This window comes from Thermobia domestica, chromosome 13 (assembly GCF_964235325.1).
Source record: "Thermobia domestica chromosome 13, izTheDome1.hap1.1, whole genome shotgun sequence".
NCBI classification, from domain to species: domain Eukaryota; kingdom Metazoa; phylum Arthropoda; class Insecta; order Zygentoma; family Lepismatidae; genus Thermobia; species Thermobia domestica.
In genome coordinates, this window is record NC_137466.1 from 385,887 (window position 1) to 413,078 (window position 27,192).

The 27,192-nt window shown below is 35.6% G+C and overlaps 1 protein-coding gene across 4 annotated transcripts; it reads left to right on the forward strand.

Annotated features, from left to right (window-relative positions):
• Nucleotides 1-1,895: 1,895 nt before the first annotated feature.
• LOC145667986 (uncharacterized) lies at nt 1,896-26,194 on the forward strand. Of its 4 annotated transcripts, none has more exons than XM_081735415.1 (2): nt 1,896-2,452; nt 22,333-26,194. In XM_081735415.1, exons 1-2 carry the CDS (start codon nt 2,091-2,093, stop codon nt 23,309-23,311), a joined length of 1,341 nt encoding a protein of 446 aa, XP_081591541.1. In that variant the 5' UTR covers nt 1,896-2,090; the 3' UTR covers nt 23,312-26,194. The 4 variants fall into 4 exon arrangements, with proteins under 4 accessions (XP_081591541.1, XP_081591540.1, XP_081591542.1 ...); XM_081735414.1 differs by having other exon boundaries at nt 1,897-2,452; nt 22,216-26,194; XM_081735416.1 differs by having other exon boundaries at nt 1,905-2,452; nt 22,131-26,194.
• Nucleotides 26,195-27,192: the final 998 nt, after the last annotated feature.

A 27,192-nucleotide genomic window follows, 5' to 3' on the forward strand; every position in this document is an offset into this window, starting at 1 on the left:
TCATTCTTGGGCCGTCCTCTTTCTATCTTTCCCTTACTATTTATGTCCCTCCGGAACCTGTGGGCCTTCCCTCACGGCAAGGTCTGAGGGGCCGTTATTTACTCCCCTGGACCCCTTCCATATATGACAAAAATAATTCAGGAGACAATATTGACAAATCTCAAAACCATACGAATAAATGTTATTTCTAGGGCCCCTAATAGTAGACGTTCTTTTAGTAAAGTGGGCCCTCGACTCACTTTTGTTTTATTTACCTTTTGTGCTCTGCTTTATGTAATGTAGTGAAACTGTTTGATGCTTCATTTATAATTTAATGTTCGTATCGTATATGGATTAAGAAAATTTTGCTTCAAAATGGGCCCCTTCGAACGGCGGGGAACCTCCCTGGGGGTAGTTGCCCCTCCCCTGCCCCACACAAGTTACGGGCCCTGATTAGAGAAGAAGTGAACTGTTTCGAAATTAACGCAACTTGCAAATACCAAACCCTACTAGTGCAAAAGTTGATGAGTTAGTGCCACTGTTACCATTCTGATAAGGGAAAGGACTGCTAAGATTCGCTAGCCACGTTTTGTGTCAAACAGTGATGCCAATTGAAGGGAAATTTCCCTTGGCGCAGGGAAGTTTTGAGTAAATTTTGGAGAAAAGGGAAAAAGGAAAATTGCTTGTAATCTCTCAATATTGCAGGGAAATTTGAACCTCTCTTCAATCATTTATAGATTGAATGTATTTACGTATCTGATTAATCTCACCAAAATTCAGTATAAATTCAACATCCTATTTGTTCCAAACATAATCCGTTGCACATATTTCACATAAATTCTCACAAGTTATCTTGCTTTGCATTCGTTAATATTTATCAACATTACACATCGATCAACTTATTCAGTTAAATTCGGAACATTACAACAATGCTTATTTAATTTTTTTTATATCAAAATTAATCTTCCCATTGTTGAATTAAATGCAATTCAATAAGATGAAATATTTCTCAATTAAATTCTCATTCCAACTATTAAAAGTTTGGTTTGGATTCGTGTTCGGTTAGTGTTGTATTGGTGCGTTTGCAGTTTAGTCCGTAGCTCTGGTTGCATTTCTTGCAACTGTTAAAACGATCTGAAGTGTTATATCTCCAGCATACCATACTGTTAAGTGGTAACAGAATGGAAGGCGGCAGTCCTTCGCGTGAATTTGCAGGAACTCAGTGGAAAAATGAGCAAAAAGAAATTAACTCTCCACGGAGGAGAAAGTTCCTCGTAAGCAGTTTAAAAAATTTAAACCTGAATGGATGCAAGACGTGCAGTTTCAAAATTAGCTGCAGCCAGTGAGGGCAGGCGTAGCATTGTAACAACCAAAGACAGTAGCAGCTAGAGTTTTCTTTGAAACTGTTCGTATTCGTTCCAGTAAATATGGGAGCGCTGTTCTTAAGTATGTACATACCAAATATATACTTAATATTTTCATTGTACCTTAGGTTACATTAATATTAAAATCTATCATGATATCTAGGATAAAAATGAAATTTACATAATATTTATTTTATATATTTTATGATTTATTTAGGTTGTTCGTTCTGACCGAGGTGTTTATAGGGTTTTTCCTCAGTCACACCAGGAAAATGCAGAGATTGCACCTTTAACATAGGTCCTAACCTACACCTTTCCATATCCTTTCCCCTCCTCTGTCGCGACGCCTTAGATGCCTAAACAACAAATCAACTTCAAATTCTGCGTAAACTCAAAGGAAGGCTCTCAAGTATGTGCTTGTATGTGGTTATAAGATTGGGGTGGGGGTGGGGTGGAAGCGAAAACTATTAAAAATATGTTTACTAAATACAATACTTGAACGGTTTGGATGAAGGGAAATTTTATTCGGATAAGGGAAATTCTGAAGCTTGTGAAGGGAAAACGGCTCTGAAGGAAATTGGCATCACTGGTGTCAAAACCAGCGCCAAGCTACAGTAAACGGACAATAATATACGTTTATGAACGAAAATCCCTGTTCCTAACTGGTGATTTCATTCACACTGGCAGCATAAAATAAAATGAAAGTATAAAGCACAGTTGCAAATTCGTATTAAATTTGGAGCCATAATGGATGGTGAAGCGTCTGTTAAGTTGGAATTTTTGTGCAAAGAAGAAATTGATTATGGTTTTCCTCAGGAAGATCCACTCGAAGGGAAAGGATGGACATACGAAATGATAACTGACAACAAGGAATTGATATTAACTACAACCGAAGGAGAGCAAACAATAGAGAAGGATGTAGCTATGTATTCTTCGGATGTCAAATTAAACATTGATACGGTGAAATCTGAATTTGCAGTAAAAGACCCTGCCTTTGAAAATAATGTAGAAACACTAAGAAAAATAGAGGTAGAAGAGACTTGCGCTTCTTACTGTGATGACTACAAGCAATTAACGACAAGTAGTTCAAATTCAGTTGGGCCAGAAAGGTAATGTTAAATTTTATATACACTGACTGGTTCAGATTGATAATAGAGTTACATGGGTACGAAATTTAATAGTTGTAAGGAATACTTTTCGAGAAATAGTTACGGGAAAAAGGCCTATGTCGAACGTAAATTAATCATCAACAGTTTGGAAGTGATGCGGCACACAGACTAGTTGTACCCAGAAACACAAGTGAGGGCACCCATCTTAATGAAGGAATGATTACCTAATTATTGAATACACCTTTCGAACCAATTCTTGTAGATATTTTTGATATGGGTACTTTACGATAGTGTTCCCTATATAGAGGGCAGTTTAAGGGAAAACCTCCGTGGCTGAATGGGATCTGAAAAATTCCGAAATACAAACGTGATATTTTTATACCGGGCCAAACGCATAGATGTTTGTAACTTTACCCCAAGTTATCTCGAATATGCCCCTTTTCCGAAGGTCTTCCAAAGACATTAATAAAACATAAGATATAAGTGAAAAAAAAATAGGTGGATATTTATTGAAAAACCTATACATAAATTCATTACATATTTTACTTCATTTTCTGAAAGTCGGCTGTTTTTGTTTTCAACAATCATTTTTGGGGGACGGAGTTGCACTCATCGATGTAGTTTCACAAAATAGCGCTCCAGTGTACGTACATAATAAGAATTATTATTAAAAGACACGAATCAAATTGTGCTAGGTCGCCACTTGAAAGAAGTAGGGCTATGTAAGTCAGGGCAAGACCGCAGCATGTTGGCCGGAGAGGAAGCGAAGTGTTGCGTCGGTAGGGAACAGGTGCGTCACCAGAGGTCAATATACATGTGAACAAGCATAGGACAAAACACTGTATATGGTATAAAGTGTAATTATTTTTCATGCATAATTGTTTATTTTTACGCTAGTAAAGATTATATGAAACATTCCAATATTAAAAAGATTTTTCGAATTGGGTCAAGATTTTACTTTGACTCGGGCAATGACTTCAATCGGTTCTTATGGGTTCAGTCACTTCCTGGAACTGTTTCTGGCTCAGTCAGTTGTTGGTACTGTTTGTACCTTTGGTGCTTTCACGTGGTATATAATCCACTTTTCACACGCAAATTCATTAACCGTTTAAGGACCGGACATGGATCCACCGGTGCGAATTTCTGTCCTTTTTTCACCCCTAATTAAATTTCTGTTTTGATTTATCGCGTAACGTTTTGTGACGTGATGGTCCTTTTTAAGAATATTGGTACCTGGCGTTTGCAGAGTTCACGTCTTTGTTTTGCTTTCACAATACTTTCTATGATTAATTAATTACATTAACTAATTTCATACAGACTACGTTTCTATGACTTCGTTACACAAACACACGCATATATTATGACACGATTGGGTTCGATTCTGACCTGTCTCTGTTCGGCTAAGCCATTTCTATGACACGATTGGATCGTGTTCTTATTCGGGAAACCATTATTGTGACCCTCCTGGGTTCGTATCTTGTTCGGTACGCCTAATTGGTGATAGTACTGGGTTCGATCCTCTGTAACTTATGTCTCCTTTAATATTTAACAACAATTCGGATCATCCATTTCAGCCTACCATATAGCTACTGGACACACAACTTAAGAGTTCGAACCAGAACGTTTTAGAGAACCAGCATAAAAGTGGATTCTAATTGTATATTTAGCAATAATGCAATTTATTAATGTACGTATTATTAAGTTGCATAGGCGCTAATCACTCGTGCTGTAAAGAAAAGTGAATTAGATTACTACTTAAAATTAACACATGTAAATTTAAACCATAATTATTATTTTGAAAGGATACTCATATTTTCACTTTTAATTTTAATTCACGACACTAAAACTTTACGAACATATAATACATTACTTTTACGGTCGTCACAGATTATTAATTATGTTTCCTTACATTGCTGATTTTTACACTTTCACTCGCACTGTTCACTTGCTTTGACACTGCAAGGGGGTTGTCCTGCAGGTTGTGGGCTGTTTTCCTCTCATCTTTGCGGTAAATTGAATGGTTTGGCGTTCTCCTGCTCCATGCCGCCAAAACAACTTTTATTCACACTTGATAACAATATTATTTAACGTTGCTCGTTCATTTCGATAGTTCGTTTTGTTTCTCCTGGCAACTTCACTAAACGTATTTGTCAGACTCTTCATTATTGCTGTATTTTCGTAATTCATTCGTGGTTGCCTCTTCGGGTGTATCTATAACACTAACAAAAATTAAACATTATTTCAAATCGCTCGTTCATTTCAGTAGCGCGCACCAAATTCTCGTGGTAGCTTCTATGAATGTGTTCGTCAGACTAAAGCACCTTTTCTCTCCGTCTCTTCTCGTTGCTAGGCAACAATTCGCCTTGCCACGCAGTTAGGTGATGTCAGAAGTTAAAAATAGCTGTGACAGCTTATGGATAGGAATGTTTTGAGACGACGATTGTTCTTTGTGCTGAATTTTAGCTTCTTATTTGGGAAGGAGAGAGGAACTCTACGATTTCCGTCGCAGACGAGACGCACATACATATATGCATATTCGTTTGTTGGCTGAGAGAAAAATTCTTGTGAGCACTTTTATGCGAGGTTCATTTAAAAAGTTAAAATTTTCTTCTTAAAAATTGACTGAGCTGAACCGTATGGTTACAATATATATATATATATATATATATATATATATATATATATATATATATATATACGAAATACGATTTGCATATCTTCCCTACACATTACATATATTAATACTTAGAAGCAAAATAAGACTTTGTTTTTACACAGAGCAAATTCAAATATGTCTAACATTTCTTCTCTTGTTATATGTGTGGTACATATGAGGGTAAATATATGTTGGAGGGCTCGATGCTTTTTACGTATGAGTACACTTGAATACCTACGAGCTTTTGTTTTAGGATATATATTTACTATTCTTGCTATTCACTTACCCGTAGTATATGTACATGAATTTATTAGTATTTTTGTAAGCTGTATATAAGTAGTACTGTTTAGAAAATTGAAAAACGTATATTTGCAAAAAAAAAAAAAAAAAAAAAAAAGTCTCCAATTCGATACTAGTCATGAATTTTGCTGAGCATAAGCTAAGAGTCTTTTTTTCAGATATACGAAAAGAGGCTTACAACCTATGGTACTTTGGAAAACACTTCTGATGTAACCTCTTTTGACACAGAAAACACATTTTTCTTGTATTAGATTTGCACAATATTCAACGTTCTTGTGATCCATCTACAATGTAATGCGTGTCAAATTTTCGAGCTTCGATAGGGATATCCGATCTTGGACCTGGTCTAATTGATGTCATGTTTCCAATGCGAAGAAGACGCATGGTAACTTCCCTCAAAACCTGTAGAGATCATTGTTCGTGTTGAATTCGCAATGCAGTTTCCAAGAAGAAACAACTGCTAAAATAAGCGCAATATTGAAAAAATTCCACGACCATTTCTTGGATCTGAGTTTGGGTGTGTATGATGCAAGAAGACGATCCATAACGTCAACTCCTCCCATTCCTTCATTGTACTTTTAAATAACTATTGGTCGACTAATTGGAACCTTTTTCTTATGTACACTAGAGTATCTCCTCACTGATCCTACTGGCAAGTGTGTAAAACAGTTTGAACCAACAGTTACAACCGCACTGTAATTCTACCTTAAAAAGCACACATTACCATCACTTTTGACGTCAAACTTTCCTCTTTCGTTCTTTGCAAGTTTTTCTGTGGGGTCAGAGGACGCTGTTGAACACGATTATCTCTTACTCTCCTAGTTGCTCGATTGCCTTTTCCTCCTAACTCTAAAAGAACATCATAAGACATGAAGAAATTAAAGGTAAAGACTTCGTGCTGGTCATTATTTTCTATGATTGATGTGAGACTACAAATAACTCGTTCCTGATAGGATATTCTCACTAAGGTTATCAGTACTATTGTCTTTTCCACCATAGAGGTCCATTGTATATGGATAACCGTCAGAAGAACATAAAAAACATTTTGTAACCAAAACGGATTGGTTTTCCTCTAATAAATATTTTGCAGGTGTGATGCCCATAATACGGAACCATGCTTTCATCAATGCTCAGAGATTGGCGAAAGATACCAAACTGCTGCAAGTTCTTCTGTAGTTCATCGTATATAGGTCTTATTTTCCCAAATTTGTCACATCTTGGTAAGTTAGAATTGTCAACAATATGGAAATATTTCTTTGTTCGAAACGGGCTCTTGGCATTACGGATGACACAATCGGTTTACATAGGTCGTCTGCTGTACTCCAGTAGGACTTCTCAGAAGGAGCACATGATAACGACTGAGAAGTAATAAACCAAAAAATTGTAGTAACTGTTCATATGATATTTTTATGTGTGGTGCGCGTACAAATTAGACATTTAAATAAGGTGCTCAATGTATGATGGAGGCAAAATCTTGAAGAAAATATCTATCGGAGAACTACCGTCAAGATGAGGATGAGAAACCACAAGTTTTTCTGGTGAACAGGAAATGGGATTGAGGCTAGTTTTCGCAAGATTTTTCCACTGAGGTACACACTGTTTCCTTTTCTTTTTAGATGATGAAGTTGATGGTGTATTTTCGAGCTCATTTGGGTCATAGATGTCATTATTCACTGCTACTATCAACTCACCACATACGTTTTTAGGCATAACAGGAACTAATTCGTCTTCATTTATGTGCCCCTCGTCTGATATGTCATCTGTTTCATCTGGAGGGAGAATGCAAACATCAGTTTCCTCATTATCAGAAACACACAAAGTGTCCAACGTGCCTACTGTTTCACCTAGCGTAAGAAATTTCCTTGCCATTTCGCGATTTTAGGCAACAAATATTCAAACTAAATCGCTACGTACATATGTTCCCAAATAGGAACATTAAACTGTTTCAGTTGCGCAATAAGAAGATACAAAGGAACACACACACATTTAACTCTCAACTGTCCACAAACAGTCTTGCCAGCTTCTATATTACGTCGTAAGCACGCAGTATTACAACCTCTTGTAAAAAGCACGAAAACTTCAATTGTAAAAAATAGAAAGAATTTATTTAATATACATTGTTGTGAAATTAAGGGAAATAAAACAATTAACAATTCATTCATTTATACCACTTAATGTCGATCAGAAATATAGAAGATGTACAACGCTAGAGCACTGAAAATTTCCTGTTTCTAAAAGGGAAGAATGGTACCTAAACGGTTAACGAAAAAGTTACTTATTAACGGTACGAATCTGTTAAGCGTTCGAAGAAAGTTAAAAGCCACGCAGGTGTAATTTCATTGCACGTTTACCACCATGATAATACCACACGGCGTTACGTCACGACCGGTTGGAGCGACTGGAATGTAATTCCTAAACTGCTCCGGGAACCGGGTCAGAGAAATCGGTTGCACTGTGCGAGTCAAAGTAAAAGCTTGCCCGAATTTGTTATATATTGTTTACAATTCTGTGAATTTTACAGTAAATCTGTAAAAAAAAAAATGAATGCTTGCGAATTGATACCTCTGATATAGAAATTCACAGAGTAGAGTTTGAAAATTTTAAAGTAGTTGTATCGAAAACATCATAGTTTGGAAGAAATCGTAGCCTTTATATAAATGCTTGGTTGTAAACTTTAACTCGAGAGAAGGAAACATCAAAGAAGTAAGCTTAGTTCAAAATTTACACACACTCGCACTTATATATATATATATATATATATATATATATATATATATATATATATAGAACAAATCAATCACGTGTCAAACATGGAACTCGGTTCGTAATCTGGTTTCAATCAACGAGTTGAAGTACACAAGTAACTTACAAATCAGGAGAAGAGTACTATCAAGGTGAGAGACCACCTAGGATTTGGAATGTGGGGAGATATGAAAATAATCGAAAAGGGCAGCTGTCAGTATCGAATCCATTGTCTTGGAGTTCACTAAACTAATCGGTGGTAGATTCAGTAACACTAAGGCCAAAGTAAGTCGAGAACAATCTCACTTTGCACATTGATATTTATTTTGGTCATTTATAATAATAATAAATATAATAATATTTATTATAGTTATTATTAATAGTGAGTTGTAATTTTACCGGATTATACATGGATAACGGAAAAATATTACTCTTCTGTATTTATTTTCGTCAGTTTTTTTTAAATTATTTTCATGCAACTGCTGGTGTTTCAACTGAAGGTGATGAAATGGAAGTTAGTGCCGTTCACAATAATAATTTTTAGATAACCAAATGCAATAAAAATTTCTTATTTTAAAATAGCTTTTGAACAAAGCACACAAGAAATATAATTGCAAAATGTATATTAATAATCATACTCGTTGAGTGATTGAGGAAACACAGCATGGAGCTTATTTACTGATATGAAGAACAAATCTCAGAAATACTCCCCCTCTTTAATATTGAGAATGGCGCCAATGATCCGTAATGTTTCGAAACCCGTTTCAAGGAGGAAAAGCTAGGAAATAGTTCCTGACATATCTAGGTCGATATTTACACTCCTATAGATTATAGAAAATATATTAACCCATTTCATTGGTCTAACAAAATTGACGTGATTCCAAATTGTACCCTATATTAAAAAAGAATATCCGCCAATTATCGTTCAAAATTCAAGGCGTGTATCTAATAGAACCATTGGTAATTTTTTCATGCCTCATACCTATGCATTCTTACACTTTTTCAAATTCTAAAAAGAAAAAAAAATATTTACTTCATTCTTGAAATGTCAGTATGATTATTTAAAATGAAAACTTCCATGATACTTTCTCATATTGGCGTAAATGACAGGTCAAAATTTAGAATAAACGGAAAATAGAAGGAAGAAAAAATTTTTGTTGCTGGTACCTAATGATATTTTTACAGTAGATTGCATAAAATTATAGGAAATATTTTTTTTTTTCACTCAGATAATAGGTATAAGAAAATTTCAAATTATATCCTTTGCGTTGAGAAGCAGAAAAGCTGTCATTACAAATTCGAAGTTCCGTAACATTTCAAATAGAGTGATTGGTAACTTTTTCGTAACGTTTTGTGGAATTGTAGTTTTTAATCGGAACCATTCTACTTGAAAGTGTGAAATGTATGATTTTTTATCTTGTAATTTTTATGAGATAAGTGGGGTAAATTTCGAGCTTTACCTTTCCGGAATTGAGAAAAATTTAAGAATGTACCTAGCTACAAGTTACAAAGAGAGTCTAGTTCGTTCTATTTCAAACACATTCGGAATTAGAATATCTTGTTTGCACCTTATTGGAACCTATCCTCGAAATCTATATTTGATATCATGCTAACTCTACTGGCAAGCTATAAGAAATTTCTGGATCGTTGTATATAATCTTGTTGCACGGTTGGGCATCTAAAATGCTTCTTTTCGGCTTGTAACTGCGGATGGTTCAAATTGAGATCCTGTCATTTTTTCGGTGAGTGACATAAATTGATATTACTTTTGGGAATTTCGGAAACGTAAAAGATCCCTAGTACAAGCCACGAAAAATTTCTCGGCCGCTCTATTTCAAGTATATTTTGAGCTTCAACCAGCTACTGTAGTGCATTTTTTTCTTCTAAGTCCAGAAAATGGAACCTCAGGTAATGTCCTTCTTACTAGATTATTAATATAAATTGTGTTGTTTTTTTTTCTAGATTTTAGACGTGAAAATCACCCTAGATACAAAACAATCAATTTTTTTGGTCTGTTTCGTTTCAAAAGTCTAGTGACATGCGGATTTTTCTCTCCCTTGTAGCTTCTAACTATATGTAGTTTCGGTCTTATTTTACTTTTACTATACGAGTGAAATACATATTTTTGTGATGTCTTAACGGTGAATGAATCACACTCTGCATTTTGTAGAAATTTTTCTTGTATGCTTTAGTAGAAAATATATTATAAAATCAAGGATTTTTTTTCATTTCTTAAAATGGTTTCGAATGTGAAATTCGAAAATTGTTTCTTCTTGTTTCGAATCTGACATAATACCAACTCTGAATTTTTGAACTGTATGCAGAAGTCTTTTTGGTAAGTTATAGTACATAATGTGCATAAAACAAAAGACTGCTTTTGAGACTTTTAAGCTGTTACGTGCATAAGTTACAGAAGGCTTGTAGAACAGTTTGTCTGTCCATTCGTCTGTCAACTGCTGTCAGAACAAGAATTACAAAAGAACCGAGAAATGGATTTCGGAATCGGTTGAGCGTCCGAAAACTAGGTTTCATCTCCTCTGTTTCTTCTATTCAAGCCGGAAGTGGTTAAAATTTTTCATTTTCAATTCGAACGTTTATTCCCAGAAGACAAAAATTTTAATATAACGAGAAGCGAATGTTTGTGCACGATTCATCGTCTTAGCACAACATTCAAGGCTATTCAGATTATTTATTTATTTATTTAGCAATCACTAGATACAGCTCAGAGGCCATTTTATAGTGGATACGTAACAACAACAATAAAAATCAAAAGGAATTGGGAATGTTTCGGCCAGGGCGTATTTAGTTTGTACTATCCCGGTATTTGCCTAGTATAGCACTGAGGGAGACAGGGAAACCCCAGTCAGGATGGTCCTCAACGGGAATCCAACCCACGAGCTCCCCATTTCGAAGCCAACGCTCTACTACTTGAGCTATTTCGCTCCGTTCTCCCGAAACCGGAAGTAGTTCAAATTTACTATTACGTCCGGTTCATGACTGATTCCCGTACAAGATAAACGGTCAATGTTTTCAAGATAATTTTTCTTATAATTATTTCAGTGTCTTAAGAATAGGTCCCTTTTCGTCCCTTAACCGTGTTTCCAAACCGTACTTTATTCAGTTTAGTCATTTTGATTTTAGACTTTATTCCCACAGAATGTATCTGTAACACACAACGATAAGCAATTGTTTGTAAACAATTCCATATCTATATATAACATACGTATCATGACTGTCTATAACTCTGTCAAAACCAGTTAGTGTTCAAATTCACTATTACTTCAGCTTTTACATTTTCTGCTAACTCCTGTTCAAACCGCAACGATTAAAACCGAGTATGATGCATTTCGGTTTAAATATTTGTCATCATAAAACGGGAACGATAACAGATATTGACAAACATTTTTTTACACTCAATAGGCTGTCTAAAGAGGGCATACTAGACGCGCAACACTCTAGCAAATTCGGAAGTGTTTGAAATTTAATAATATAATTCGTTTCTATACTGACTTCTATATACTAACAACGGTAAGCGATATCGAGATATGCTTTGTTTCAATCGGTTCAGCTTCCAAATGTAGGTTCCATCTTTTCCGTTAAGCCTCTATTCAAGCCGCTATTTTTTTTAATGACAATTTCCAGTTTCAACATTATTGCTTCTGAACAAAGACAGACAAGCATGCATGCAGACAGACCTAGCCGACATAACCGTGACACGTGAAACTAGAAAATTCATTTAATTTAATTTTGAATGAAAACGGGTCAGTGGTTGAATATTCACCTCTGATACACTGGGGCCATACTACGATCCCAGCTCGCGCCAATCGGACCTTGTGGTAGACAAACTGCGTGTAAGTAGGTTTCCTTGTTGTTCTTCTATTTTCTTTGTTTCAATATTTCATCCATTTCTCATAATCACTGTCTCGTTTAGCCTGGTCGACACAAGCGTGTGACATACCACTTAGATTTCATTTTCGTATCAAAACGAAAACGGTTGCAGATAGGGTAACTAGGGTCTCTTAAAACAATTTGGCGTTTGATTGCAACAAACGAGAAACACTTTTGTGCAGAGGATTCAGCTTCGCAACACAATATATAATGACTATCCTCAACAATCTTAAAGTGAGGCTGCACTGGCTCAGTAGTGGAGCGTTCGCTTCTGGTGCATGGGTCCTTGTTTCGACCGCAAGTCGTGCCAAGTGAACTTTGTGTTGGACAAACACTGTGTGCGTGGATTATGTCGGGCTTATCCCCCTATCCCTCTATTATCATTCCACAATTTTTTTCATTTCTTGTCATCACTGTCTCCTTTAGCCTAGCCGGCGGAAACGTAGAACATAAAACTTAAAGAATTTTAAAATGGGAAGATGATCACATTTACAATTACGTCCAATTTCGGAACTGATTTTCTTGCAGCAAAAGTGCTAAAAGCTATTAACTTTCGATTTCTTGCAATCGATTTCGCATTTAAAGAACATGTTCAATTTCTCTGTTGAGATTCTATTCAAACAAGAAGTGATTAGAAATAACGATGTGTGGTTCCAACATTTATCGCTACACAACAAACACGGTAATAGATAGGGAGAAGTATTTCCTTCCAACGGTTCAACGTGACTATTACAGAACTATACGAGAAACGAGGTCTTAGATTTACCATTGTGGTTTGAACACTGATTTCCGTAGAGCCAAAACGCTAAGAAATAGGGATGAGTTCTTCGAGTCGAGTTTGCTTGTCAAGAAAACGTTACGTTTCCCCGTTGAAGCTCTATTCAAACCATAGGTGTTTAAATTTACCAGTTTCCAGTTTCAACTTTTATAGACATAAAACGAAAATTGTAACAAATAGCGTGTAATTATTTTACTTAAAAAGATTTCAGCCATTTTCAGCGTCTCAGGGCAAGTTAGCATAACTTTCGACAACACTGATCCAAAACAGAAAGTGTTTCAAGCTTACCATTATTACCAGTTTTAACTCTTACATCTATAGAACAAAAACGTTATAACATATCGATATGAGTGTTTTTTAATTCATTTAGTTTGAGAAGAATTGGTTTTATGTTTTACGTTAACTCTAAGATGAAACCGGAAGAGGTTGAAATTGTCCATTTCTGGTTTCAAAGGTTATCATAATAGAACCTAAATGATAATAGATCGACAAATTGGGGCCGCGGTGGCTCAGTGGTAGAGCGTTCACTTCTGGTGCATGGGGTCCCGGGTTCAAACCCTGCTCCCGCCAAATGAACTTTGTGGTGGACAAACACCGTGTGCGTGGGTTTTCTCGGGGTTCTCCCGTTTCCTCCCACTTTCTTCATTCCACTATTTCATTCATTTCTCATAATTACCGTCTCCTTTAGCCTAACCGGCATAACCGTGGGACGTAAAACTCAAAGATTTCATTTTTCATTTCATTTTCATGTCGACAAATTATAATTGGAATGGATATAACTTCTGTTTCTTATGTAAAACCTCACAACCCGGAGCAGCATATTGAAACCGGAAATGGTTGAATTTATTAGTAGTTCTGGTATCAGATTTAAATAGAGAAAAACTCGAAAAGATATAGAGGAATGTTTTTTGCGGCCTTTTCAGCGTCCCTAGTGTAGTTTCTATCTCATCCCTCCACCCTCTATTCAAATTGGAAGTGCTTCAAATTAACGATAGTTTTCAACATTTATCTGCATAGAATTAATAGAGTAAGGGAAAATAACGCCTCCTTTACATGGGATTAGTGTCCAAGGAACAAACGCTATCTTTAACCTTGTTCTCTATTGCAACCAGTATTTTCAGATGTATTACCTCCAGTCTGAATATTGAATTCGCTTAGTTTGGAAGTCTTAGTTTCACACTAAAACTATATCCACTTGTTTATCTTGGGTATTGGTACTGATGACTCTTGTCATATATGTCACTAGGTTGACTCCTAGTCATAGGTGAAAAAATTCGAGCAGTGTAAGAGATATATGGTAGACGTGCGAATTGTTAAGCGAGATGTAGCTCTTTCACCCTTTTTCCTCCAGTGCCACCAGTTGTTGTTCCTTTTACTACTATCCTAAAGTAAAGCAACGATATTTAATTCGTCGTCAAGACAATGATATATGTATTATCCACGCCACGTTCTTACCATTTCGACATTTACCTTGTATATCTCACACATTACCTAACATCCTATCACTTATTCAATCAATTAAAAGTATTTTACAAACTTGTTAACTTGGTCATTTCTAGTATTCTTACTGTAAACAAAATATTTTGATGAGATTTTCGGTTACTTTGTATTCCTCATTTTCGTATGTACGCAATACTTTGTCCGCTTCTATCATTCTGCTAAGTATCTTATAAATAAAAGTTAAAGCCTTTGGGTCTTATGCAGAGTCGTTCTGACGTGTCATTAGAGCCATGCTGAAGAGTTCGACGGCCTCTAGTATGACAGTAATCATACGTCAAAACAACTCTGAATTAACTTGCGGTAAAGCACCGGACTTGCAAGTGTAAGGTCGTGATATCGATTCTAATTTGGGTCACATTTTTTGGTATGCAATGATATATTCGTTAGTACATGTGTAATTATATCAGTAAACTTTCGTCCCTTTCAATGAATTTTATTCCTGTGCGTGTTACCAAAGTTTACCATCTTGTAAAATTCTAAAGCAATATACCAGTGATGTGATGTAGAAGAAATTTCTTTTGAATGTATAGTAATTTATGTAACTGATAGTTGTTGATGTAATCATGGAGATAAATGTAGATATTTGTATAGACCTATCACACAGCTACAGTTGTATTTTTAACATATGGCCTTTAAACATTACTTGCAATCGAGTAGAAAGAAGATACTGTCTGTTGACCAGATTCACAAGATACCTCAACTATAAATAATGCCCATGCAATATTACGTTGAAAAAAGGATCATTTATCCAACTATCTCGCCTTTAATTAAGCTGAATAACATTACATTGTGCAATATATTGTATTATATAGAAGGTTAAAAACATGCAGGAAAGAAGATCTACGAATTTTCAAAACAAAATTTGAGTAAGTTACTTAACGTTATGTAAAGTTAATAAAGGTTCACGTCGTTAAATGCGTAGTCGATGTTTACAAAAGAAAGTTATCAGATATATTTACAAAAGTAATGCAATCAAAATGTCTAAGCTAATTGTTACACTTTGTTTACGACAGAAATATTTATAGGAATTGTTATATTCTTCTGAAAGTATAAAACTATGTAGGCGGGTTTGTAGGTCAGAAGCGAAAAGAGAGTATTATACAACAGGAGCCCTCAATGTGGGTGATAGGAATCCAGGGTAGCTTGGTTTAATCGTGGATTATACCCAGTAGAGATGATTTTTTTTCTGACGCCATTAGCCAACGGGACCACTTAATCACAGGGTGTCTGTGTTTTGTATATTACCGTAAGTATACTAATGTTTAAGGATGAAGAGTGTATTGCATTTGCTTCAGTTTTCACATATGCAGGTAAAATTACACAGCAAAAATTACTTTCAAAACTTCTAATGCAACTCGGGTCTGTTGGAAATAATTAACTCTTTAGGTCTTCATTCGTGTTTTCGTGAACGTATGCACAATAAGTTCTTTGCTTGTAGCCAGCGAAACAAACACCTGATAGTGAGGGCTACATCTCTACAACAGTACGTATGTCAAAAATACCAATGCTTAACTTCAGCTTTTGAATTCCACAGATCGTTCAGTATATACAGCCAGGCTAAGCTTATTGTACACTGGCTCAGGATCGTTCCATTTTCACAATCTTTCTTTAGCCTGGAATGAAATATTGACCACTTTTAAGACGCATTTCTAAAAAAAAAAAAAAAAAAAAAAAAAAGAAACTTTAACTAAGAAAATATAAGTGTAACGTGTACTTTCTTCAGAATGCTTTGGCGAAGCCTCGAAATAAGGTTTTTTTTTTTTTAATTTTTATTTTAAATGTGTACTTCTTTTTCAGTTTCAGCCTTTTAAATATTTATATAGGTTAAGTGTTAATCACAACATTAAGAATATTGTATCATAATTTTCAATCCCTCTATCGTGTTCAAAAGGTTATACCATGTATAAACCTTTAAAACTATGTAGATGTACTAAAGAAAAATTTTCCACAAGGTGTTCTCCCTTGAACATTTTTGTGTATTAACTCGAGAACAAAATCGGTAATTTGAACTAGATTTACTCAAGTAGAAATTGTGATTCTGTGACATATTTTGCCATTTCACATAAGTAAACGGGAAATTGCGTTGTTTAGATGAAAAATTATGAAAATACTTTGTTTGCCTGAATTTTTTAAAATTTTGTGCCACGAGACCTTCTGCAGTTTTAGACGTTTTCCATATTAGAATACCGAAACTAATCTATTTGTTGTGTTTAAGATATATGGGTTGACAGCTGAATAATTTTTCGTGATTCCAATGGAAATGTAGGTATGCTAGTTTTTTTTATATGCTGGCAAAGCTGTGATCACTAAACTGCATCAGATGATGTGTAATAGATATCTGTGCAATACATATTATTAGGAGAGCAGATGGGAAAGCAACGTGCAATATTTCCCCCCCCCCCCAAAAAAAAAAGGAAAAAAATTAATATACCAAAACCAAACAAAGCACGAATAAAGTTACGTATTTGATCCACTTTTTTACAGTTACCAACTTTCTCAATACGTTTCTATCAGCGTGCCACCAGTTTCAAGATGCCCTGTTCGTGAAAGTCATTTACGGTGGAGTATAGGAATGTGCGGACTGCTGTTTTCACTTCCGCATCTGTCACAAAATTTTGACCGATGAGAAATTTCTTCATGAGACGAAAAGGATGTGAAAGCGTGGAACAAAAGAGACTTGTGGACTGGCAGTAATGATGATGTTTGACGTTGTCAGCAGTATTGTAGCGGCGTTTGTCACGCAGGACACGACGCAACATTAACCAAAGTTTGAATTTAGGCTGCAGGATTTACAGTAGTCCCACGTTTAACCAATCTCCCAATAAAATATCAAACATCCCAGAACACTGTTACAAACACTTTTCTCGCAAATTAAATGACCTTTAGTTTTTTTCGTGTTGGGAACCAGTATGTTTCCACTCCATAAAGACCTGCTTGGTCTCGGGCGTCTAATAGTATGCCCAAGACATATCACCATTGATGATTGCTTAAAGATGGCATAACGCGTTAGGTGATCCAAGCATGTCGCCATTCCCTGATCTTCGTGGTTACCTGTCAGGTTCTTAAGAACCTAGCGAGCACCAACTTTACGGAATTGCAACGTGTCCTGAGCAAGGTCGTACACTACAGCATAGGATATGTTGAATTTCTGCGAAAAGGTTCGCAGGTGCACACGAGGGTCACTAGGAATTGGTGGCTGGATGGCGCTGATAATCTGCTTTGTTGAAGCTGTTACCGGGTGCCCGGAGTGTGGCGGAATCCACAATAACTGGAAACATTGTAACAGTCCGTATAATCGTCCCTATATACGGTACGCATGTTACAGTCATTTTGTCTTTTTGTATGGCCTTTGATTCATTCAAATCTAAGCATAACTGACTTCTCTTCACATGTGGGGACAGCAACAGGACTCCACATTTGTTTCGTAGTTCAAGTTTGTGTCGCTAGAGCTACATAGAAAAACAAAGAAATCTCTCTAGTGCAAATTTCAAACTCTCTCGGCATGCAATTTCACCATTCCAGCTGGAATACCTGGGGAGAAAAAAATTATTGTGGTTTACAATCTGCCCTCGAATTTTAATCATATGGTAATTTTATGTATTAAGGAAACTACGGGAATTTCCCGTTTTCCTTCCTTAAAGCCAATAACACTTGCCCACGGGTTTTCAGTAAAGACTTTAATTACGAGGCCCGACAATAACGTAAGAAGAATGTATTTTTTTAGCTGGTGCTGGCAACCCTGCAAACTTAAACTACAAGCGGGGCGAGGAAACTTGTGCGAGCTAGTTAATATCAGACGCACATTTTCTCGATTTATGTTCAGTTCATCCGCAATCATTTTCACGGTTAATCGTCTATCCTCTCAGAGAAGTTCCCTCTCTCTCTGTGTGTGTGTGTGCTCTCTTCCATTCATATTGTTGTGAGTCGCCCACTACAATGTTCATATTCGATTTCTGTTCCGCCTTCCGCAAACATTTTGTACCAACAATACACCTCTGCCATTGATAACAGTTTATTTCCAAAGGCCTTCTGAATCTTCCGGTACGTTACCGAGGCAGTCTCACCAAGTTTCATACAGACAAAGATTGCGTTGCACTGGACAATATTACGTGTGCGTGCCACGTGCTGTGCTATTGGAGCAGGCCCAAGGCCACAGGCTGGCGACGGTTTTACACTGCAGCGTTGCCAGAAGAAGCTAAAACAATGTTCTTATTACTTTATTGTCGGACTTCGTATATTGTAAGTTTGATCTTCGTAACGTAATCCACTTGTCAGACACTCTGCTTTGGCGTAGAATTTAAAAGTGTTCTGTTACTCATAAAACTCTGATTCTAATTATAGTACCGTAAAAAGACAATAAAGAGTAACAAAACGGGGAGACAGAGTGCTCATCTGTGGTAAGTATACTTTCAAGCTATCCACACGTTTCCTGAAATTATAGCAGAAAAGCTCAACTGTAAGTACTGATAAATGTTATGTTTTATGTTGTTATTCTACCTCTTAATTATAGCATTTTCCAGTACACCTATCCATGCAACCGTTTATTTTAAACGATAAGCTTATGTTAAATTTTCCTTCTTTAACACTAGAAGGACCAAAACCTTTACCTCCCTAGAAGTACCGAGCCGTCATTTTGACGGCTATTTAATTCCAATAGATGTATATTATTTTTATTTATATTTCTCTTATTTTAGCTTGAATTTAATCTGTTTAATCGACTAGCTTATGTTTTATGTAAGTTTTTCTCGTGATATAATACAGGGTGATCCACTAAACCCCGTCAATATATTAAATATAATATTAATATCGGAAGTTCGGCCACAGGAGAGTGACAAGGAAACTTAAAATAAAGGAATAATAGTTGTATTCCTACGTATGAAATCCTTTTTATACTAGTCACGTGATCACCCTACCTGCTCTGTAACCATTGGCTGGGCTACTTTTCTTTAGCACAGATCGTGTGTATAATGTACCAAAATAATTAGTTTTATATCAAACGTTTTATTACATGGAAGTGAATTTACATTTTCAAAATATTTTTATTTCAACTTGTATGCACTGAACTCAAGACAGCAACACCTTTCTAGCGCTTACACTTGTGTACAGTGAGTGGATTTCCTGATTGATCTTCATATACTTTTTGTAGTGAACATATCCTTTTCTTTCTCATTCAAGCACATTTTGGGAAATTCTCCTGTTTGGACGCAGACTACCAATCAAGGTCACCTTTTTCTTCTTCAAAGATTCGGCTCATTTTTAACCTGTAAGAAAAGTTATCTCAAGTAACATTCAGTCCTCTGTTGATAAAAGAATCCATCGTTTTCCGAACAATATATTCGCTAATTGTAAGTCCCGACGTCGTTCTTAGTAGTTTTACAGGCAGGGAAATAATTTTAGTTCATACTGTGACTTTACAACTGAAGCAATCAAATTTGAATCCAAATTTTTCAGGCTTGTTAGGCATACATTACATGAATTTGCATCTCATCTTAGTAGAGAATAACTGTTCATCCACACAAACACTCTCGTGGGTTTTATAGTGCCTGATACAATTCTCAATGAATAAGTTCTACACAGATTATGCCAAAGCAAACTTGTTTGCTTTTAGCCTTCAAGAGCTAGGAGATTTTTCATCAAATCGATGATAGTTCATTATTTCAAGAAATACCTTTCTTTCCATAATCTTTCTGTAAAACGCTGGTCCATAACTTACGTTCTATAGTTCCTTTATGGTATATCTGAAGCTACACGAAATATCAATATTACTAGAAATGAAACGGATTCTGTAATTGACAGTAGCCAAAGAGAATCTTGACGCTCTCTGAGCTTCAAGTACGGCGCATTTCAGAATGTTTCTCAACATTGTTTCGTCTATGAACAAGCGCAAAACATTATCAAAATCATCATCTTCAATATGATGTAACGCATAATATAACAAACAGGTTTCTCGCGAAGAATGTCGTGTGAGGCAGGATGACCAGCATTGTTCTGTTTGTCCAATTTATTCCAACGTGTCCCGTGAGCTCCTATAAAAATATTTGATCGATTACTTCTGGAAACTTCTGTATCTGTTTCCTTCCTCTTATCCCAAGCAGTAGCTTCAGACACTACATTCTCGCTACTACTGCTGTCTTCATCGAAGCAGTCTCCCTGTTGTTTTTCCAAGCGAAATTTGTTTTTCACTCAAATCTTAGAAAGTACGTAACACTTTATCAGGTCTCATGTTGCTTTTGTAATTATTCATATGTACTTTCAAGAAAACTTTTATTTCCACAGAGAACAATGTTACCAACAAGATACGAACATAATTGTAGAAGGAAATATATTCAAAGAAGTCATATATCTTTTTCCTTACAGCAATGAAAAGCAGAAATAAAACATTTCAAATAGCAAACTCGTTGGAAAAAATAATCTAAAATATTTCAGAATTTACTATTTCCAACAGAGATACTACCATAAGCGTACAACCTATAAAACAGTCCATATTAACAGAAAAATATAGATTTTTAAATGAAGCAGTCAAATTGACGGTCTGGTCCTTCTAAGGGTATACAACAAAAATATGTATTTATTTAAAATAGACAAACAATGTTTATATGCTATATCAAACCTCTCTTTAAAATAATAAAAGTCCTAAAGTATGGTTGCGTCACTCAAAGAAATATATGAGATATAGAAAATTGTTTTACGTGATGCCGTCAAAATGACGGCTTGGTCCTTCTAGTGTTAACAAGAGAGACACGTGAGATGATAATCTTTGACGTATATTTCTTGATCCTCCTTCTCTCCTTATGATACCAATTTGAATGAAAGTAACATGATAAAAACTCAGGTAAAGTTTGGTACTCAACAAAATAGCTAACCTGTTTCAAATAGTAGAGCTGCCTTTCTTTTATAATTAAATATATACCAAGTTTCTTTCATTTTCTTGATATTCAGGGCGTAGCATTCTCAAAAGTTTTTATTTAAGAAGAGTGCTTTTTTCACTTAGATGTATATCAATAGTCTTAAAAATTGCATAAGGGTTTGAAACTTAATATCTCAGAGCATACAAATGATATTAGAAACACTAGTAGAGATTAGTATGCTGTTTGAAATTACGTATTTTGTGCAAAATATAAAAAATGGTTATAGTCTTGTTTTCTTTCTTTGTCATAATACGAACAGTTTTTGGTAGTTGTAATTGCAAAAATCTCGCGCAATTACTAAATGTTATATAGCACAAAAATTAATGATATAGTACACAAGCACTGTCAGTGAGAGCTTACCACCATTTTCACCTGTAATAATCAGATGTTCATTCCATAGTGTAACGTATGTATGTTAGTATGTATTTGAGTTAAATCCGATAACTGATAGATAAATGTAGATACGATTTGAGATTTCAAATGAAAGGACATCCTATTCTTTGGAGAGTAGAAATGATACTGAAACACCTCAATAGGTCTTAATATCTAAAAGATTTTATGTAATATTACAATAGTATTATAAATCAGTTTATCGGGGGAAATTGCAAAACTTCGTATCTCCACTTTTTATGGAATTTAGGTTTCGGTTGCATTCTGTTCCCCACATCTGATTCTACGTGCGTTTGAAAGCTCGTAAAAGAAAACCCGATAAAAAAAACGTGAAAAAACTAACTTTTAAAACCTAGGTATCGCATGTAAGATAGTATAAAAGCAGAACAGATTTATTGCTCTCCTGAAAGTTTGGTTTTGATGAGTTAGGAGGTTTAGCACTTTCGGAATTGTAAAATTTATGATTACCTTGAAAAGTTTCACGTTGAAAATGCAATATTTTTTTTTTTATTTTAGATGCAATCTTCTGCATTTCTTTGTTGCTTGTTGTTCCATATAGTGTACCTAGATTCCACTCCCTAGTTTACTGAATTTGTTACAGGGTTCATACACATTCTTCCTCCACAAAAGCGAATATGTTCAGAACACAAAAGGTAATAATTTCTCATTCACATGAAAAATCTCATGCTTGCAAGGAATTTAACCCTGAAAATAGTAGATCACATACAGCAGGACGTACGTTAACAGATAACAGTGTTAAACATTTTCCTTACCCTAAGTGTGAAAAAGTATTTTGTCGAAATTCAAATTTGACAAGAGACATGCTAATACATACCAGTGAAGAAACTCACATAAACCAAGAGTGTTTAAAGGGATTAATTGACTCTTCAAATTCGGTTACACATATGGTCATACATACAGGTTTAAGGAATCTAACATGCGAAAAGTGTGGTAAGAATTTTAGTCGGCGTTCAAGTTTAGCTAAACACATGTCAATACATAGAAATAAAAAAACTCTTACATGCCAAGAGTGTGGAAAGAAATTTGATCACCGTTCATGTTTAGCTAGACACATGTTAAAACATACTGGTGCAAAACCGCACACATGCCAAGAATGTGGAAACAAATTTAGTCGGCGTTCAAGTTTAGCTAGACACATGTTAAAACATACTGGTGCAAAACCGTACACATGCCACGACTGTGGAAACAAATATAGTCGGCGTTCAAGTTTAACTAGACACATGTCAATACATACAGGTGAAAAATCTCACACATGCATAGAGTGTGGAAGCAAGTTTAATGACCGTTCAAATTTATCTGCACACATGTTACTACATACAGGTGAAAAATCTCACACATGCCACGAGTGTGGTAAGAATTTTGCTCTACGTTCATATTTGGTTAAACACACATTAATACACAGAAATGAAAAACCTCACACATGCCAAGAGTGTGGAAAGAAATTTAATCGTCGTTCACATTTAGCTAGACACATGCTAAAACATACTGGTGCAAAACCGTACACATGCCAAGAGTGTGGGAACAAATTTAGACGGCGTTCAAGTTTAGCTACACACATGTTAAAACATACTGGTGCAAAACCGCACACATGCCAAGAATGTGGAAACAAATTTAGTCGGCGTTCAATTTTAGCTACACACATGTTAATCCATACAGGTGAAAAACCTCATACATGACATGAGTGCGGCAGGAAATTTAGTCAACATTCAAATTTAATCTCACACATGTCAATACATACAGGTGAAAAATCTCACACATGCCACGAGTGTGGTAGGAATTTTGGTCTACGTTCATATTTGGTTAAACACACATTAATACATAGAAATGAATAACCTCAAACATGGCAAGAGTGTGGAAACAAATTTAATCACCGTTCAAGTTTAGCTAGACACATGCTAAAACATACTGGTAAAAAACCGCACACATGCCAAGAATGTGGAAACAAATTTAATCAGCGTTCACATTTAGCTAGACACATGTTAAAACATGCTGGTACAAAACCGTACACATGCCAAGAGTGTGGGAACAAATATAGTCGGCGTTCAAGTTTAGCTACACACATGAAAATCCATACAGGTGAAAAATCTCAAACATGCCATGAGTGCGGCAGGAAATTAGTCAACGTTCAAATTTAATCTCACACATGTCAATACATACTGGTGAAAAATCTCACACATGCGTAGAGGGTGGATACAAATTTAATCGCCGTTCAAGTTTAACTGCACACATGTTACTACATTCTGGTGCAAAAAAGCGCAGACTTGCCAAGACTGTGAAAACGAATTTAATCACCGTTCAGATTGAGCTAGACACATGTTAAAACATACAGGTACATAATTTCACACATGCCAAGAGTGTGGATACTAATTTTGTTAGCGTTCAAATTTAGTTGCACATGTTAATACATGCAGGTCAAAAACCTCACACAAACCAAGAGTGTGGGACTAAATTTAGTCGAAGTTTATATTCAGCTCACACATGTTAATATATACAGGTGGAAAATCTCACATGTGCAAAGAGTGGAAAGAAATTCAGTGAACGATCAAACTTGGTTAAACGTACGTTGATACATGCTTGTTAAAAACATTACTTACGCCAACGATTTTGTCGACGTTCAAACTTAACTATACATATCTTGGAACATAGTTAAGAGACCTCATACGCAGCAAGACTGTGAGTAGATATTTCGGCAAGCTTGATTGTTTATACATACATATATAGATGAAAATTCTCATCCAAGCAAAAAGTTGGGAGTTAATTTTGACTTCAAGGTCCCGCTCGGCAGGGAGACTATGTTGATCTTATTAGCGTGCTATCTAAGCGACGAGCTACCGCCGGGAATCCAACCCGGGATTCCCACAAAAAAGGTGCGTTCGGTAACCGCTTAGCCACGAGGGAGCTCCCATGCCAAAAGTGTAGGAAACAATTTGTCCAAAACTAACATTCGGCAGAAGGCGTTAATTAACAAACGAAAAAGAGCTCAGTGTGTGAAAAAAGATTTAGTTTAAGTTCAATTTTGGCAAAGCATATGTTAGCACACACTAATGAGATAGCTGATACCGAAGGAGTTTGGAGAAGAAAGATTTTGGAAAAGATGAAACACTGCAAAATATATTAAAACATGAAGGTTATAAAGCTCACAAGTGCCATGAGTTTATAAAATTTGCTCGCAAATTTAAATTTTGCAAAAAACACACAGCACAGGAACGTCCAAATATGATCCAGGAATTTAGCCGATTCAGGTCGTATGAATGTAAGATGGATCAACATGTTACGTGCAAACTCCGTGTATGAGAAAGTAAACATCCTTTAATACTTCACCATGAACATGTAGTGTACCTTAACAGAACACTAACAGCTTCTCCACTTAAAGTTTGTATAGATCTTAATAGTACCACATGTAATGTCCATTACATGTCCGCTTTTTGGAGAGCCAGTGCTTCAGTGAGGGACATTACGGACGTAAGTAGATGTTCAGTATATGCCATGAAGACATCAATGTGTACGTTTATAGACGTTCACTTGTCATCGATGTGAACCTTAATAGAGATAAATCTTTTGTCAAAAATTTGTCCAGTAAACCTTCAAAAAGTCAAATGTGTGACCAGTCGACACCCGATACGTACCTGTATAAAAGTGCAATGTATGGCTTGTGGATGTCAGTAACAGTTTTATGAACGTACACAGACGGCCATTATTCTGCCGTAGACGTAAAACGCAGGTAAAAAGAACGTTTAGTGTACATCCACTGGACGTTCCTAGGTATGTAGAGGCACGTCCACTGGACGATTCATATTTATATCGAGGGACGTTTCATAAGTATATAGAGGTACGTCTACTAGACAATATGTGTGTGTGTGTGGCTATGGATGTGAACGGACGTCGAATGTCCAAATTAAAGGCAGATCGTAAGGGAAATCATACCTGGAAAACTAAAATTTTCTCGCTTCGAACTCACCCACTTAACGTATATTTTAATATAACAATATATAACATTAATTCAGTAGAAGAGGTTGCTTTTCTTTCCTTAAATCCAGTCAAGAAACCTTTTGATTTTACCGAAATGCTTTCCCTTAAGAGACGCCTCTAATTTTGGCTACATCCGACGTCTGTACAGGTAAAACACAGCTCGTTATACCAACGTACCTCTGGAAACAAAAATGAAATAATCAAAATATTAAATTCTACAATAAAAGTTATATAAAAAGTGGATACCAATCGAGCAGTACTTGTAGAAACATTGTAAAATGTAGTTAAGCAATCAGATTTTTGATTTTTACGCGGATATTACATTTGTATTACATTAACTCTGGAATACCTTAAATAACTAAACCACTGTTAAGAATCACTCAACTACATTTTAAAAATCTTCCACAAACAAAGAAAAAAGTATATACGCTATGGTTTGGCTTTACTCTTCAAGAAAATATCTACTACAAAACCAAGAATTAAACACTAATTACACGCGCCTATAATACGTGTAATTCTAATACACGTGCAGGCAAAGCGTGATTGTATAATTATGAATACATAGATTCCATGTAATTAAATTATAATAGGAGTGACTGTGTTTACGTGATTGAATGTACAAAATTGACTTCAATTTTGGTTATTTTGTCCACTTGCTTCACAATTTTTGGCCTACAAATAAATCTTTCTTTTTTTTTTTTTTGTCAAAAGTATAGTAAACATACTTAAACATAAAAAATGTTCTCGAAAGGATTTTTTTTTCTTTTTTGTGATTTTCAACTGGCTGTCTTCACCAACTGAACTGAAAAAAAAATCGCTTATTAAGACATCGATAATGTCATTAATCTCTGCACATTCAGTTACACATACACATTCATTATTATAGTTATAATTGAAATTTAACAGATAATTGGCATGAATAAGAAGACACAACACATGCAGCATACATATGCCTAAATACGTCCAGTGGAGATTCAATGTACGAATACAGTGCCTTAATCAAGGGGTTTGGGACACCCAAGAACGTGCCACCTCACCACGGCTTAGTTCTTATTTACCGGGTACATAATTTTTTCCAGAGATTCATAAGTTTGCCAAACAATCTTATATGAAAAATTAAGAGCATTTAGTTGTTCTGTTAGTTATTAATAAAATACTTTCCTTTCTTCTGTATTTTTCAACTTTAAAAATTGAATCGTCTATTGTAAATGAGCTGTGTATAGTGCGAATTCTTCCTATATTTCCATGCCCAAATACTGCCGGGCTCCATATTTGCAGAAAAAAGTAAATTGTTACGGAAAGAGTTTGCGGGTACATTATGAAGATAAGCATAGCATACCATCCTTTTCTATGACAGAGGACACAGTAAATAATCTGAGACGCTTTTCAACGAACAGTGACATTGAAATCAATGTACAATATTTTCTGTCTCCTCATCAGAGACAAACGTCGGCTGAATATTATGTTGTAAAGGCAGTCACAACATCGGAGTTAAGATGCAAATTACAAATACAGTTTTTCATTAACGCTCGGATTTCTATGAGGTGATATCATCATCCTGTTATCCTTTTATATGTATAATTAGATA